The 17,721-nt window shown below is 40.0% G+C and overlaps 1 protein-coding gene across 3 annotated transcripts; it reads right to left on the reverse strand.

The window, feature by feature from the left end:
• Window positions 1–153: 153 nt before the first annotated feature.
• ano5a (anoctamin 5a) lies at window positions 154–17,395 on the reverse strand. Of its 3 annotated transcripts, XM_063902449.1 has the most exons (21): window positions 17,123–17,395; window positions 14,486–14,553; window positions 13,792–13,929; window positions 10,159–10,266; window positions 9,007–9,075; window positions 8,408–8,692; window positions 8,098–8,217; window positions 7,815–7,930; window positions 7,587–7,721; window positions 7,394–7,499; window positions 7,213–7,273; window positions 6,800–6,951; window positions 5,949–6,023; window positions 5,147–5,375; window positions 4,829–5,001; window positions 4,615–4,712; window positions 3,921–4,051; window positions 3,264–3,469; window positions 2,972–3,171; window positions 2,604–2,709; window positions 154–2,142 (listed from the first exon to the last, which is right to left on the reverse strand). In XM_063902449.1, the coding sequence occupies exons 1-21, from the start codon at window positions 17,190–17,192 to the stop codon at window positions 1,912–1,914; spliced, it is 2,877 nt and encodes a 958-aa protein (XP_063758519.1). In that variant the 5' UTR covers window positions 17,193–17,395; the 3' UTR covers window positions 154–1,911. The 3 variants fall into 3 exon arrangements, with proteins under 3 accessions (XP_063758519.1, XP_063758529.1, XP_063758537.1); XM_063902459.1 differs by lacking the exon at window positions 13,792–13,929; XM_063902467.1 differs by lacking the exons at window positions 13,792–13,929; window positions 14,486–14,553; window positions 17,123–17,395 and adding an exon at window positions 11,143–11,631.
• Between the last annotated feature and the right edge of the window lie 326 nt (window positions 17,396–17,721).

Genomic DNA, 17,721 nt, shown 5'->3' on the forward strand with positions numbered 1-17,721 from the left:
AAATTTTGGTGTAAAACACACCCACCAGTGTGAACAAACACTGATTAGTTATCAGTGTTCCCTTTGGCCATCTGTTATGTAAATGTTAACTTTTCTGTCCTCAGCAGAGGAGCCTACGGCTGCAGGACTGATCCAAACAGGTCCAACACTTACTCAAGTTGAACTGCTACTTTATTTTGAAGATTTGTCTTTTTACACATTTGGATACATGACAATTACAAAAACTACAGAAACGAATGAATGAAACATAACATTGTAACTTAAAGCTTACAGTAAACAGATTCACCTTTTTCTCCCCAAGCATTATAATAGTATAAAATGAAATAGTATAACTACAGAATAAAAATAAGTATTCAAGAAAATAAAATAGAAAACACAGGTATAAGATGTATTAAGGCATCAACAGGTAATAGTTTAGCTAAGCGCAGAACATGAGTGAGGGAAACAGACATAACGACCTCATCTACATGCATCACGATCAAACACAGATTTATAGTCGCCTGAGTTTGTAGCACAGCAGTGAGCTATTCGACCTAACATTTAAATACTTCAACAGATAAGTATCACATGTTTTCGTTTAGGCAGCCATGAAATGTCCTTCATATCATTTCAAAATAAAAAAAGCAACATCTTTCTCCTGGCTGTGATTTAAGCACAATATAATTCTCAAAATCAGACTGATCTCACCTGCAGTACAACGGTTCCATATTAATGAACACGGAGTATCACACATTGTTTTTTCAGAACACTGATTATGAATGCAGAGCATCATGACAACAATGACACTGACATGTTGATGTCTTGGTTATCATGTTTCATTAAGTGCTTTGTGCAAAATTTAAAAAGAATGTGTATCTTTCCTTCTCTACACAGACACAGCTGAGGAAAAACAGAAGCACAAGAAGTGGGCGATGGCTGACGGGCTTTGTGTAATGCAGCAAACATAGTTCAGTAGGTAGGGGCAGCTTTCATTAGCTCCGACGTGTTGGTAAACAGAGGAACATTAAAAAGGGATCCCTTCACTCTCTCAGGGATTCCCGCTCTTCATCTCCAGGCACAGGACTTACTGTCAACAGTCAACACACACCAGCTGCTGCTGCTCAACTATTGGCCACTGCAGGACAAAAGCCGCCTTCACTCACAGTACTAACAGCTGCACAGATTTGTCTTCACAGAAAGCTACTTCACATGTCCGATTTTAAGCCTGGAGAAACTGCTGGGCGGTAATGAGATTAAAGCTAAATCTTACCAGCCTAATAACTGAGAGAGGAAAACAGTAACATTTTGTAAGGGGTAAGGATTACCTCAATGTAAATAAGTATTTTTTGCTATAACTTTTAAAACAAATCAAATTGAATAAAAACATACAGTATATGATACTGGAACTCTTCATATAGCTGCACATACAAACAAGGGAAACAATCTTATAACAAGCAAGCTCTCAGTTTCTAAATGGTTGTGTTTCTACTGGCAGATAGAACCAATGATAAGTGTGTCATTAATTAAGGCACCTAGTCTTTGGTTTCTTATAGTGGCACTTAAATAAATAGTATATTTTAACAAGAGTAGGTTGTCTGGAATAGACACAGTGTTTTGGGATTTTTTTACAGCAAATGTTGATTATCATCAGCGCTTTGATTACAACATAGAGAGTGAACGCCATAAGTATGTTAAGGGATTTAAACACCTGTTTCATCATGCATGGGTACTTGGTCTTTCCACTGTGTGCACTTTCACTATCAGCAGGTTAGTAGAGGAGGCGTTTAATATACATACTTTGTTTGTGTGTTTGTATGTGTACTGGACAAACAACACAGGCACTACAGCAAAGTAATGGTCAATACCATCATACCCCAGCAGGGTATTCTGCATCACCGTCATGTCCAGAGGAGTAGCCAGCTGCTCTCTGGGCTAGAGACACTCTGACAGCACCTCATGTTTGGGTAAAGACGGGTAGATCATGGGCGTGCAGTTACACTCTTCATGGATGTTTTGGCTGAGTTGGAGTTTCAGCTTCTCCACTTCATAGTTATGGAGATACTCCTGGACCAGGTAGCGCTCTCTCTTCACTCGAGCCCTCACGTCAGAGGGAACATCAGGAATCATCCAGGCAACAAAGAACTTGACCAGGAACACAACGTGCTATCGAGCAGAAAGCACAACAAGTTAGTTTTAGTATCGCCATGTCATGGCACACGCTTTACACAAACACTAAGTATCAATCTTTTATTATATGGACTATTGATAGCAATTGCATATTCAACTTTTTGCTTTTTCAGAACTTTTTTCAGGTCAGTTCATTGGTAAAGTCGGCTGTCAGTGGCAAGAAGTTGGTCAAAACAAAAAGGCATATTTTATGGTTGAAAAAAGGTAATAACTCTCAATATATTTCAATACACGTTAGGGCAAAATGTTTAAAATCGCAATAAAGATTGTGTCGTAACAAGTATCGAGATAGTATTGTATCTTGGGGCCTCTGGATATTCCAAACAATACTTTAAGCTGGAATGAGCAAAAGACAAATATCTTTATGCAAGCATACTGAAGTAAGAATGTGTAGCTTGTTTCAGTAGCCATTTGGGTGTTTGTGGTGCTGGTTTTACCTCCATGATAATGATGAATGCCAGCTTTGCTGCCAGAATATGCCAGAACTGCATGGTGTGATCGTACTGATTCTCATGGCCGGAAGGGTAGCGGTAATCCCGATACCTACAGAGAAAGAAGAAATATTTAACAATCTGAAAGGAACCAATCTCCAAAATGAATACTTAATTCTGGTAATAAACCCATTTTTTTAGTCCAGAAAATGGATGATTTTAACTTGAGTATTTTTCATATTATTTCTACTTTTATTTAAGTAATAAATCTGAGTATTTGTTCCACCACATTTATTGCCATAGAAGTGGAAACATGCACTACATCCATGTCTACTCTTTCTGTCTCACACACAAAGCTTTACAATCACACACACCTGCAGGAGGAGATGGAGCTGTTGAACCAGGAAGGGTTCTCCTCGTCATCAGGCTTGTTTTCGTACGGGATGGCAGCGATATTAAACACAGACAGGCTGTTGTTTATGTAGCCTTTCATATTCATCTCCCTCTTTGGATGGTAGGCGTACATGTACACAAGCCGAGGGATCATGTCAGAGGTGAAGGCTACAATGAATGCCTGGAAAGAAGGAACAGTGTTAGGGAAACTAGAGCTAAAACTTAGTTGATGTGGAGCAGACTCACAGCGCACAGATTTTGTCCAGCACTCACATTTGTGACCACCGAGAGAACAGCCATCCCGTTGAGGATTTCCTCCCAGGCTCCGATGCTGTGAGCCTTTGCTGCCACTGGACGTCTGAACTGAGTGGTGAGCTTCCAGGCATCTACTCTCACCTCGATGATGTTGTTGATGAGTGCCAACAGTGGTGCCAGGGGGAAGGAGGCGACGAACAGCGTGATGAAACCAAACTGGATCACTGGGACACAGAGGGGAGAAGTTAGTGAGAGACAGTAGGAGGGGAAACACCACCATCTGCAGCACCTCAGAGGACAGTGCAGCTATCAGTATCCATTATCCAGTATCTATCTAATCCATTGAATTGTCTTCATCTGTCTATTGTTCATCTGTCTTATTTTATCCATCTTATAGTATCTATCCTTTATAATCTATCCATTTTTTTCTTCAGGGTTCTTAAGGGAATTAAGATGTTCTCTCAGCATAAAACAGTGTTCAGGGTTTTGTGTTTATTCCTTTACGTGACAGCAGTCTTTAACAGGTGATTACTAATGTTTGTCTTGGTTTCGCTGTAGGTCAGGTCTCCAGACACTGGATTTCTCATAAATGGTCTTCACTGCAGCCCAGCTCCAAGTCTGTCTTTAAATCTCACTCTTTGTGTGTAAAGCATTGATTATGTACTGAATATTTACCCATTTCCAGATACTCATAGAAGAGGCCGAGCTGTCCGAAGCCCTGCAGGTCGTTGTCCTGCTCCCAGCGACTGTAGAGACTCTCCGGGTGGTTTCGTGCCTTCCTGCTGCCCCACCAGTTCATCATCCACCTGAAAGACACAAGGGGGCGATAAAGACATTTAAACAACATCATTCACCCTCTAACAAGTGTATTAGAGGCTGTAGTGAAATACCTATAAAAGCTATAAAGCGATAACTCAATTATATAAAGAATATGACGTTTTCTATCTAAAACAATAAAGGTTTAATTCTGTTTTTGTCTAGAAAGGAAACTTGTGAAGCCACTGATGAATGGCCTTTTCACAGCAGACACTTGGACTTGTCATATTAGCAGGAGCACAGCTATTACTGAAAATTATTGATGGCCCTGTGTTGTTTAACGGTCACAGTGAGCAATGACAGTGAGTCAACAAATACTAACATGCAGCTCAATGGAATTAATGTATTATACATACACTCACACTTTCGTTATTCGAGTACAAACAGGATGATTCTAAATGCTAAATTTCAAAATAAAATCAAAGATATCAAAATAAAAAACAAGGCCTCAGCCATCGTCGATGAGTTATGTGAAGCAGCTGCAAAGCATGTAAACAGAGTGTGAATGTAACCAGCTGTATCTTGGGACGGTTAGTTCAGTTGGAGTACTCACGGGACCAGAGCTTCCTGGATGTTTCCCCACACCTGTTTACCCGTCATCACGATCACCAGCTGCGTGGTCAACTCAATCAAACAGCCACCGGGGTCACACTGAATGTAGACGGGTTGAGATTGAGGAGGGAGGGGAAAGGAGCAAACTCAAATTCAAACTCAGGTGACAGTGACAGTGATACTCGTATACAATGTAATGTTGTCATATCTGGTACCTCTTCATTCCTCAGTTTGCTGCCAAACATATATGCATAATTTCCAGGATAGCCGACAAATTTGCCCTTAAAGAAAGCCACGTAGAAGCAGGAGGAATAGTAGTTGACAAACTGGAAGAGGAACATCTTCACCGTCAGTTTGTTCTCATACTCCAGGTGGGTCTTGGGAATTTCTGCCACAGTAAAAGATATAAAAACATTCATTTTAAATAAACCATAAAAAAGGAAGACACTGGTACACTTCAGGATTGGTATGAAGATCATAATGGATACATAAAAACACAGATGTAATACAATGGTTTTCACTCTGAGCCTCACCCATGTCAGTGATCCAAACAGCCACTCGTTCATACATGAGGTTGAGGATCATGATGATGACAAAGTTGATGCAGGAGGCTGTGACAGAGGTGGCTAGCTGTGGCGTGATGTAGGGTCCAACCACCTGCAGGTTGGTTGTGGGATTGTCCTTCATGATGCTGGCGAAGGCTGCGTATACCGCCAGACGGTACGCTATCACGCCAATGATGCAGGCAATGATCAATGAGATCTTCAGGACAGAGACACAGAGACAACATGAAAGACAACAACATGGCAACAACAGTACAGTGAGAACACCGTACCATTGTGATTCACGATAAAACACCAAAACAAATGAGGACATGTAGATAAATAAGTGATTTATCGCCTACATTCTGTAGATGTGGGATCATGCTAATGCAGACATTCCCAATGGAAGGAAATGATCTTCCAGTAGCATGTTACAATTACAATTTGCTTTGTAACAAGACTCCACAACAGTTATATTCTGGGCCAGTATGTTTAAAGCATTTTGTCTCAAATAGTGCATATTTCTAAGAATTACATAATTTCCCCCATATTTTACAGTGTAAGATCATGTTCCATTAATAACCACATTTGTGATTAATCTCAGCTCCCAAATGATTCAAAACTATTTCATTTCTCAAAATGTCAAAAAACATACCAGTGGCCCTGGTAATGATGAATAAGTGAAAAAGATTAACAGTATGAAAGGACAGACACAAACACACAGTATGGAGGAACAGGTAGAGGAATGAGAAGCGTTTAGATTCATTAAGTTTACCAAAGAAACAATGCTCACCCATAACAGGACTGTGGCTCCAGACAGACATGTGCGTGCAAACTTGCTTGTTATTGGTAAGTATGGCTCCATTTCCTACATCATAAGCAAGCAAAGCATGGACACAGGAGTAAGTTTTATATCCTGAAAAGACAGCTCTAAAAAGGCCATATTCCTTTAACTACCACTAGCCTCAAATGAAAGGCAGAGCGGGGTCGCCCAATCACAGCCTGTCTGTGTGTAGGTGTTTCAGTCCCAGTCCAATTCTTTCATCTCCTATTGAAGCTAGCCTTTCAAGATACTGTTCCACCAGACCAACAGTAATGCGGTGCAGAGTTAAATTCGTGCCTACGGATCTTTCCCAAAAAAGTCTGTTATCCACACAAACTACACCACAACAAAACCTCCTTCTCACCAATGCGGCATTCCACGTTAAGTGCCACCCTTACCCAGAGTGTCACTGTGGCCCAGCACAGCAACAACTTCCCCATTAAATCTGTAGGAGTCCTTTCAAGAACCCACTCCATTTCCTAAAGATGGGTTGGATGTGGTCCAAGTCACATTACAGCAGCCTGTTTCTGTTTATTTAGTCCATCACTTTATTAACTATGCATTCCTGACTCCATGTACACAGTTTTTATTATGTAATATTGTTCTTAATAAAAGAGTCTCCATTTACACATTTTGTTTGTGTAGGACCTAATGAATGAATGCCTAGTTATCCAGTAAAAACAGCAGATCCTGTAATCTGTCCAACCCTATCTTACGTAACACTTCTGGTCTGGTAAAGCCTGTGAAAGCTACACATCCCTACAAATGTACATTAGAACATTATTACAAAACATATTAGTATTTCATGAGCACACAAACACCTGGGTGATTCGGTTCAGCTTGCGGTTGGTGCACTTGGTTTCATACTCTGGCCGAAGCTGCAGCTGCTGTTGCTCCTCTTCAAAGTCGACCAGATCCCACTCGTACTCGAGTCGAGCCTGCCGCCTCTTCCAGAACTCCAAGAACAGCGTCACTGCAGAGCATACGACTCACAAATGTCATTTTCAGGAGGTTTGACCGCCATTCACAAACATCCATTGCAGTGGTGGAAGAAGTGTCAGATTTTAGCACCTCAGTAGATAAGGAGTAAGTGAGAAAATAAGTTCTTTGTATATTGGTGAATAGACCCTTCAATAAATAGTAAGTAACAGTGTTTAATAACAATATATCAACTCCCACCTGGTGGTGCACTGGGTGAGAGAAAGGAAAATGCAGGGAAGTCCCCTTAACTCACCCCAAATCCCCATAAATATGGCAAAAAACACCGTCCCCACATTGTCAAACAGGTGCGATTGCTGAAAGGAGAACAAGTTTGAGAAAAGGTGAGATAATAGAAAGAACAACCTTTAGAAGTCATACATTGCAAGTAAAACATATTCATAATGAAGAAAAGCATCAAAGCCAGGATGTGTTACCCATGAGGAGTTGCATGTTGAGTTGAGTTTCCAGTAGCCACATTTCTTGTCACACAGAGGGCACATGACAATATTCCCTCCGATTTGATCACTGCATATTTCTTTACTGTAGGGAAATGAGAGTCAGTATTAATAAATACTAATAATAAAGCAAACATCAAGGAAAACAGGCTAGTATTCTTGATAAAATCACCTCCACTCGTTGTCATCGTAGGTGAGGGCTCCATAGACGAAGCAGAGCGTTCCCACTATTGCAGCAAACAACAGCATCTCAGTGTAGAAGCCCAGCCAGGCAAAATAAATACCAATCTTCTCCCCATAATACTTCCTGTTCAAGGGAAAAATTACATTTCCTGTAAATATTTTTGACTAATATTGAGTAAACACACAACAGATATGACTACTTGTTTGTTTGTTTTACCTTATGAGATTGAGGGGCTGCTCCTTGAAGAAACAGAAGAATCTGGCCCAGTGTTTGTGGAGATGGTATCTCTCACTTTCGCAGTTAGCATCATTCGCTTTTGTCCAGTATCTACACTGTATGCACAGAAGAGACACAGTTCACTACCTTTTTCATACAGCAGCATCTTTGAATGATTAATTGTTGCATTGAAAAACCTCACAGTGGACATCCAACAGAAGGAGTGAAGACTCCATGCATTTGTCCTATGATAAAAACCTAAATTTCACCAAAAGAGACTCACGTCATGCAGCGGGAAGGCCGCAGTGTACGTGTTGTTGTTGAGTAACCTCTTGATTCCTTTCTTGTCTTTATCCCCGCACTCATCCTTGAAGTATGAACAGCGGGACAGGATGTAGTAGACCTTGGCAGAAAAAGGAATATAAGGATACATGTTCAGAAGCTTGCCAAAAATTGAGTTAAGAAGAAGTTTATTGAACAGTAAGTTATTAAAAAAGTATGTATGGCCTGCATGCATTCAGCATACTGCATAAGTGATGTTTCATTCGAAGGTCTAAAACAAAATAAGGAAGTCATGGTCGAAGAATCCTTACTATCCTGTTGCGAACAGATGGGGGGAAGAAGCTTGCTTTGTCATCGATGAGGAAGAAGTCGGACTTGCTCTTGTTGAATGGAGCCGTGAAATAGTCCGGCTCGGGGTGCATGATGTGCTCCGGCAGACGGAAGGGGGTGGACAGCCAGTTCATGGGCATGTCACTGTTGTCTGGGATGTCATTGACCTTGAATGGGACCTTGATCTTCAGCACGTCTGCGTAGGTGGCCAAGACTTCCCAGGGTGCGTGGACCTTCACAAAATAAGTCTTTCCGTCGTCCGACTCCTAATGATAATGACAGCGAGACATGAGTTTAGGGCTATGGGATCATACACTGAAAGAGAGAGCCTTTTACAGGTTTTATGAAAAAACATGGTTTCTTGGCTGTATAGTATAAAGATAATTATCAGTGTTTGTTTTGCCTGCTTCAAAAACTAGATGTTTATGTACTGGTTAATTGTTTTAACACGAAACACGTTTTTTTCAGATTTGACTGTCTTTATAAAAATGAATAATAAAAAAAACAGAATAAATATATGTTCGATGATTGCAATTAATTTTCTTTTACATTAGACATTAAACGATAACTGGACTTTTACCGATTTATCTTCTGTCTCCAGTTCCAGGCCGACATTCACTAAATTTGCTTCGTACACCTTCCTCCTCTCCTTCAAAAGAAAACAAAGCATATACCAATACTTAAACGTTTGTTTTAATCATTTACTGCCATTGCATACACCAAAAGCAACCAAATGAAATACACAGTGTCTGTGTCAATTAACATTATAAATGTTTGAAAGGAAGTACAGTCTGAATAATAGGAAACGTTTACACATAAAATCATTAGCATGTATAAACAATAGGGAAGTGTATGTGAGTCTATAACATTGTTTGGTATGATACAAAACAGTAATAAGATTGAATGGAGTCACAGTAAGTGTATTATTTATAGAAATGGTTAAAAAAAAAAACACACAACTACTATTAAAACCAGTATGGACAAGGTAGCACCAATTAGCTCACTATTTTTATAGAGTGCTAACAGTCCTTGTTAGACCTTAGATTTACGGTTTCATTTAACAACAGATGTGGATAACAGACAGGAACTGGCTTCCTGTCTGTCCTTCCTCATACAATGGAATAAATGAGCGAGTTCCTGCCGAGGCCAGAGGTCTGAGTGTTGACTCACTGAGGGCTGTGGGTTAAATGTGAGTCAGCCGCTACGCACAGCCTCATTCTCGAGCAGTAACACAGAGTTGTGAGGTCTAACAGCTCCGTATCAAACACTAGTCACACACAAGCCTTTCAGCACCCCACAGCTGAATAAGAGATGAGCCGCAAAATAAATCTGGAAGGTAAAGTTAATTTTCCCAAGAAAAAGGGCTGTAAGTTTATCTCTTGAAGTGACCTTCTCAGGGAAATTCCTTGGGAGGATTACTGAAACAAGCAGAAAATAACAGTTTATCTAACTTTATCAGTGTTTTGGTATTTGGAGTATGCCTCTGACACACTCTGAGGATATCCAGCAAGAGACAGTTCTTACTGTTTAAAGGAATAAGTGGAAATAACAACAGCTGCTCTTTTGTGCGATATTTATGTCTTTAAGATATTTTCATCTGGAAGTAGAAGAATTCATCTTAAAGAAGTTTATCGAAAAACAAAAAGTAATTCATTAAAAACAACAAATACAGAGTTAGTAAGCTGTACTGTGTTTAAAAAAAAATACAAATGGCATAGAGTTTTCTTCCTACCTGTTTTCTCTCGCCATCTTTATCATCAATATAGGACAGGACAAAATCAATCCTGCGCACCCCATCACGGAAGAACACAGAGTCTTTGCTTTGTTGTTGTTTGTCAATCTATAAGGAGAAGGAACAAAGGTCAAAACATTTCAACACATACACAGGTCAAGTATGAGCTCAACAAGTCTTTGGATGCATGTACTAAAGCAGAGACCGTCAAACGATGTGTCAGTGGCAGCAAAACCCAAAGAACAAGGCACCAAACCACTTCACACTGAACTAAATCAGCAAAAATACTGATTATCAAATATATACTCCAAAGACATAGCATGCTTAATGCAGGACACCTGCTATTGTTATTGTGTATGTTGTTGCTCATTTCCAATTTACAGGACTTATTCAACAAGATGAGAATATGGGTATAGTAAGTCTTCGTCCACAGAATTAAATGCTGATATTTACACAAATTGTTTTGATTTAAGGTAATTTGTCTAATCATTGAACACAACCTCAGGTCATAGGTCATAGCAAAGGATATGTGGAGAGGATTACAAATTCATAAAAGAAATTCAACAAGGACATGCAGCAGCCATATCTGGGTTAGCACTCCAACATTGTTTCTGTAAAATCTGTAATCTGTAGTCTTTAACAACACCTGTATTGGTTGCTAAAAACATTCCAAACATGAGCTAGCCTGTAAATGCTAGCCCCTCAGTGTCTGTCTCTGCAGCCACAGGGCTGAAGTGAAATGAACTACACAGGAATGCTTTGAGGGAGGAAAGCAAGGCATGACTGCTTGCTGCTTCAGCTGTTCGGGGAAGCTAAAAATAACCATGTTCCAGTAGTTCTGTCATCACTACAGTAGCTACCTACACAGACAATTCAGAAAACTTGGTAACATTTAGCATGGCAAATACTAAAAAAAAAGCTCTGTACTATAAATCTGACGGAGCTGGCACTGTAAGGATAGGGAGGAAAGGAAGAGCACTCTACCTCCATGGTCCACTCCCTTTATGGTTATGATGCACAAGCGGAAGGCTGGCTGTCTGAAAGAGCAAAAATGCCTTTCTCCAGGGAGCAGGCTCCGGCCCGAAAAGCACTACCTCCCTCACTCTCACTCCTCTGATCCCCCAGCTCCATCCAGTCCCATTCCCCTCTCTCTGGACCAGCCCTCACTCGCTCAGATATCCAGAAAAGACAGAGGGAGAGAAACAGGAGGAGGGATACAAGGAGAGAAGTAGAGGAGACTCCTAAAGATGACATCAGCAACTGATAGCATGGCGTTTGCCAGCTAGCTAACTAATGTAATAAGATCACAGTGCCAAGGGAAGTGATGTCACTGTACTGCACAACACTGACCATCGGGTTATTTAAAAAATCTATATATTCACATTTCAGGAAGAAAGGTCACCATAAGGAAATTTCCTCTGGCAAAATGGAATACTGGGGCATTATGTCCCGAGTCTGACTGTTAAAAAATAATCAAATAAACAATCTGGACCATTTCACAGCCATGTGCAAAGGGCAAATGGTACAATATCAATACAAATACTTTGCCTCAGCCAATCAGTGTTATACTGTAGGTATGACAGCTGTTTTTAAAACTACAGCTCAATCTCCCAGCCTGATTCATACTGTACTAACATGTAGTAAAACATGTATGTACGTGTTCAACCTTCCTGCCTTCCAATTTATGCACACATGCTAACCGCTAGTCCACGTTACCTCCCAGGCTAGGTTGGACCATGTTGACCATGGCAGGGTGGGAGCTTTCTTTAACAGGGACATAGCTGAAAAAACTCTCTCATTTTCCGTAATTACAGATCAGCCGTATGGAACCAGTGCATCTCCTTGGAGCCGTCTGCTCAGTTAAGCTGCTAAAGGCCGCAGAGCTCTATACATTTAGCAAACCCTAACTACTGGGTGTTTAGACATGTGTATGTCTTTTATCTTAATTAAGGAGAGTAAATGTGGAACATGGCGTAACATAGATAGGCTACTAGCTTCAGGGATGGGTTTCTTTAAGATATTACTTTCAAAGCATCTCTATTTTGGGGCCAAAGGAGAAAAAAGTCACCTCTTTCATTTTAAATTTATCTCAGCTGCTTAATTGTATAATAATGTATCATCTTCTCTTCAGCCAATGACACTCCTCTTTAGCCTCCTTTCTACAGTTCAACCAAAAGGAAAAGTCTCTATTAGTGTCAACATACTAAGTAAGTTCTAACGCTGTTTTTTGCTATATTATTTAGACAAAATATATTAAAATGAAAAACAACAACACCACAGCCATATGTAGTAGCTAGTTGCCTGTAGATTTGTAAATGGTAGCTTAATTTCATCCTCGCATTCATCAGATTTGTTCGAAACAGAGAAAATGAGCCTTCATAGCTAAAAAAGGAAAAATGAATACTGTGATTCGCACAACCAAATAGTATCTTGTACGTTGAGCCTCCGTCAAGTCTAACAGAGGCAACCCTTTTCAAAAGTTGCATACATTCTATTTTTCATTATAGATACATTTATAGATATGCAGCTGCCTCCCCTCGTAAAGTCCTTGATGTGATCTTCGTCTCAGCTAAATCGTAGTCTTTAGTAAAGGGAGGAAGATTATCAAAGTATCTCATTTCAGGGTTCTTTTTGTTAAAGATTAGCTGCCATAAAGGCGGTAATTGTTCCACTATTCATTATAATGGGCTGCACACAGTTTAAAAACCACCACATTTTAGAGTATTCAAAAGAAGAAGCCTACAGCACGTTCGGGGTTAGCCACAGCAAAGTGCAGTCCTGTCATGAGCACTGGGCAGGGTCATGATTATAGTATAGATTGTATAAAAAACATGAACACACGTAAATGCACACACACAAAAAAAGCTGGGCAAATGACAGATACAGTATACAGTGCATGAGCAAGTCTTCAAGTGTCTGTGAGTGCAAGTGTGCACTTTCTAATTATGCTGTAACACCACCAGGCTGTTGATTTCTCTGCAGTCAAGTGGACGAATATCAAAGGTGAGAACAAAGCAAGTGAAAACGCCTTTTCCATTTTTAATGAACTCCTATGGTGCATCAACACATAGCTCATGCCTGCGTTTTTCCATTGCTCTCTGCAGTAATAAGTGCTCTCTAAAAGCCAGCAATCAGCCCTCTTCCAAGAAATGTGTATTGATTTCAACTCTGATGTACAAAATGTATTCTCTTATGTCGGCGGAGAAAGAAAGAAAGAAAGAAAGAAAGGCTTGCAGGCAGACATATGCATGAAGTTGCATCACATCACAAGCCTGTTTTACCATGCCATACCCTGGAACGAAACTTCAGGAATAGCGCCCGCTTTCTCCACAGCTGTGAAGGAACCAAGATAGTGAGGGAAAGCCCAACAGCACAACAAATTCAACAACATACAGCTGAAACTGTAGCAGCCACCTTACAAAGGTCTTTAAATTTCAGACACTCCCTACTTGCATTCCATTTACGCAGCATTACACATTAAGTCCAGACACTTGTTAACTACTAACTGTTATAAGACAGGGACAGAAGGGGTCAGGCCTTGCTCCATTTCAGGTTTGAGTTCAGAGACGTTGTGAGACGACACAAACACGCAGACACAGCAGCATGCATCTGTGTCCTTCACTCGTGTCTTACCCCAGTCATAGCTTCGATTCGTTCTAAAGTCTGAGCCTCGAGCTGTGGACTGTCGCTGTGGTCGGACTGGGCCAGCGAGGCCATGCTGGTGTTGAGAGACTCACAGGTCTCTACACACACATCAGGCGTTAAAGTAGACTTTAAGTGCGGTGTGAAAGAAGGAGAGTACACAGGAACATGAAAGTTATTATATCTCACTGTCATGTCATTTGCAAACCGTAACTGTTATGAATGGACTGGAAAAAAAATGTTGTGGGCTGTTTTAAAATAAAAACGTTGACCACAAGTTGGCTGTATATTGATTCACAATAGGAAAGTCACTGAGTGTATTAAGTGTTAAGTGATTTACTAATACACAATGTAGTTCCTGCTACTGTTTTTTTACAGAAGACGTACCGGAAGGGAATATATTATACTGTCAAACTGAAATCTTCCATGTATGCATCTTGTAAATCTAAGTATTAACGAATAGAGCATATTTTCATATATTTAAATAGCTTGTGTAAATTCAAATTAGCCCAAAAAATGTATTATATTTTCTATTTCTCTGTTTAATTAAATGGGATGTTTAAAAATTGGTATTTGAAAATGTGTATGAAAATAAACTCTCTCAGAGAATCAAGAAAAAAAAGCTGCTATAAGTAATGTCTGTGTGTTGCTGCTGTGTGAGTGTGAGTGTGGGTGTGGTGATTACCGGTGATTGTCCCTGTTGGAGGGATCCTGTGCTCGACGACACATGTTGGTGGTAGCCATTTGTATCATCTGCAAGACAGCAAAAAAAAGGAACATTAAATTAACATAAGTTATAATAGTCTTTAATCATTGTAAAATGAAAACTCAAATGAATTTTAGCCAGACAGGCTGGTTGCATTAAAGTGAAGTGGCAGGCATATGAACAGCCACCTCAGTTAATAGAGGAGCACTGAACGAGGCTACAGTCTATATTTGTGCAGCATTTGACCCAGTGCTCCCATAGGCCAGACAGCATGACTTGACAGGATCTGATAATACAGGAGTGACTGTAGGAAGCGAGACTGAGAAGTGTGGGAGACCTCATCCACGTGATGAGACAGGAGCATAACAAAATACTGCTTTTACCTGCCAGTCATTGTCTGATGAGAGCAATTCAAGACTTTCATTCACTCAGAGAAAGGGATTTACATAAACAAATGGCAGGGAAAATGGACAAGCAGGGAAAACATCAAGTAGCCTGCGACATGATCTCCCAAAAAGTAAAAAAAGCAGAACAAGGTTTCAGACTGTGTGTCTGTGTTTAAATAGAAATGCAACTCTCCTAATTGACGGTCTTTGGAGGTTATATTTAGTCTGGACTCAACAGAGAAAATGTGCTTACACTGACCTGAAACAAGCATTCAAACCTTTGTGTCTCTACGTTATTACACACCAAGTCAGCCAAGTAAAAGTTAGTGGTTCAAAACTAAAATAAATGACATTTTCCAGAACCAGAATACCAAAAATAGGCATTTGGTAGAGTTTCACAGAAAGAAAGTAACATCTAATATAATTTAATTGTGAGTTATTTGTCATTTAGAATATGAAAATAAAACTTGTGGTTAACTTTTGCAACCTTGATTTTGATTATTGTGACAAAAATGTTATGGTAACGGCAAGATTAAAAGCTTACTGAAAGAAGAATATACAATCAGTTCTATACGGCAGAATTTTAACTTAAACCCCTTAGCCACGTTGTATACAATACTTTATAGTCTTTAAAACCACATTTAATCCAACTTCTAGAGAACGCCTCTCTAACAGCTGAGCATATTTGTGCACAGTTGGAAACAGTATTGCAGCACTCAGTTAAGCCTCTCAGCCAGCAGTCCTTTCCAACCTGACCATGAAGCCTCCACAGTTACAGCTTTGTTCGAGACAGAGCAGCTGATCACAGTGGAAACCCCAAAAGGCAAATTCTGTCTCTTCCTTCTTTTTTATTGCCACAGTTAATTTACAACTCAACTGAACAAATACTAAAAGGCAAATCCTGCTGAATCATAAAACAGTGCCAACAATTACAGCTTGTATATTGAAATAAGAGAGATACGAATCCTCCTCCTATCGGTGTAGCCGTCTGGCATTTTGCTCCCGTAGTTCTTCAGTGATTAAAAGTGCCACCTAGCCAGGGTGTCAACGTCAATTCAGCAGCCTAACTTTTTGTATACAAACACAGCAGGTGTGTTTAGTTGTATTTCCTGAGACAGGAAACTGTAGTCTGTTCTATTTTGACTTGTACGTTTCAGGTGCTCACATACTGTACACATACTACATACAAGATCACCAAGACAGTGGCAGATAAATGTAGTCCATATTTACAGTAATGATGCAACGACAAGGTATAATCCAAGTAAGTCTAACTCCATCCTGCGGATCTTCTGTGTTTTGATTCATGTCTTTGTGCAGTTGAATTTATTTTGTAATGACATTTAAAGAGTGTCAGATAGTTTCTAGTACTCATTTGAATTGTGTAGAGCCGAGTGTGAATTGTGAAAAACTCCCCCACTTCATCACTTCACACCTTAAACACACAACACCATTTAACATCAATTTCATGATTCTGCACTGATCTGCTATAAAATGATTCTCTCTATGCTTGCAGATGAAAACCAACACTATCATATCATATTCACATAAGGGTTGCTGGACAGAATCCGTGGTGAATCACCCTCAATTCACTAACACCATAAAAGGCTAAAAATCACAAACCTCTGAGAGTTTGTTATAAAATCCCTTTAGGCCAGAGGCACTGAGAGGTTTGGGGTTTGTACTGGTGGATGAATGTGAGCCACTAAGTGACAAAGTATTTCCAGAAAGCAGGCCAGCTGTCTGAGACTGGCTGGCTGGCTATAAGTCAATGTTGTGTCCATAGAAAGAAATACAAACTAATGCGTACGGGGAAATGTACAGGGTGGGTACATTTTAAAATAGTAGAGCAAATGTAACTTAAAATAGTTTTCAAATATCCTGTGGTACGGATTGTTGTCGCTGGAATAGTAAACACTGTAATTGGCCAGTTATGCCAGAAAGGGCATGCCATGTAGCCTGATATTCATCTAATTAACTGTTTACCGTTTTGTCAAAAGTGTTATGGTTATATTTTCAAATGTCTTAAAGAGTAGAAAGGTTGCAGTTTCATTATCATGCTTGTTTACTCAATGGGGAATACCCAACCTCAGTTTAGTCTTAGTTGATTTCCCAGCTGTAGGACAGTGACGTTATCTCATTAACACTAATAAAGCTCAACACTAAATTCATAGCAACATTTTGAATGCGAAACTACGGCAGGCTGGTTGAGGCTCTTAGCTAACTTACTCACCATTGAAAGAGTCTGTTGGGCTCATCTCAATGAGACTGTCGCCTCCCGCTTTCCCCGTTATTCGGTGCATGTTGAGACTCTGGTGTACGGTCCTTATCCGCCCTCTTGTAGACCAAGATATCCCCCGCGAGACGATTACCTCCAAGCAGTGCTACTTCAGTCTCAGTTAGTCCGCCAGGTTGCTCCCCACAACCCGCCCTCCTTCACCCACTGACCGCCGACTGCCGCATCACTTCAGCCTGGAAGGAGGTGCGTGAGGGGAGGGGCTCCGCCCTGAGTAGCCAATAGCCTTCCCATGAATGTGAGGGAACAGACCGTGTACTTACAGAGAAAACACGGAACAACTCTAGGATGAGGACATTTTAATAAACTTTAAAGGTGATGGATTTGATTTTAAAAATGTTTTTCTTACAAAACTAATTTTATTTTTGGGAACATTTAACATTCATACACACATTTTTACTTAGAATTCGGACAATATGGCACCACCATTACAAATATTTAAAATAAGGCAATCAAAACTTAATGTATTTGCTAAATATTTTACTTGAGATGTTACTATTTTCTTTATATTTCTTAATAATAATAATGATAATAAT

This window comes from Eleginops maclovinus, chromosome 2 (genome assembly GCF_036324505.1).
Source record: "Eleginops maclovinus isolate JMC-PN-2008 ecotype Puerto Natales chromosome 2, JC_Emac_rtc_rv5, whole genome shotgun sequence".
Classification (NCBI taxonomy): Eukaryota; Metazoa; Chordata; class Actinopteri; order Perciformes; family Eleginopidae; genus Eleginops; species Eleginops maclovinus.

Coding starts and splice junctions, on each gene's coding strand:
- ano5a (XM_063902449.1), bottom strand. CDS start 17,192: ATGCACCGAATAACGGGGAAAGCGGGAGGCGACAGTCTCATTGAGATG. Junction 10,267..13,791: donor GAATCGAAGCTATGACTGGG/GTAAGACACGAG, acceptor TTCTCCTTATAG/ATTGACAAACAACAACAAAG. Junction 2,710..2,971: donor AGCTCCATCTCCTCCTGCAG/GTGTGTGTGATT, acceptor CTTTCTCTGTAG/GTATCGGGATTACCGCTACC.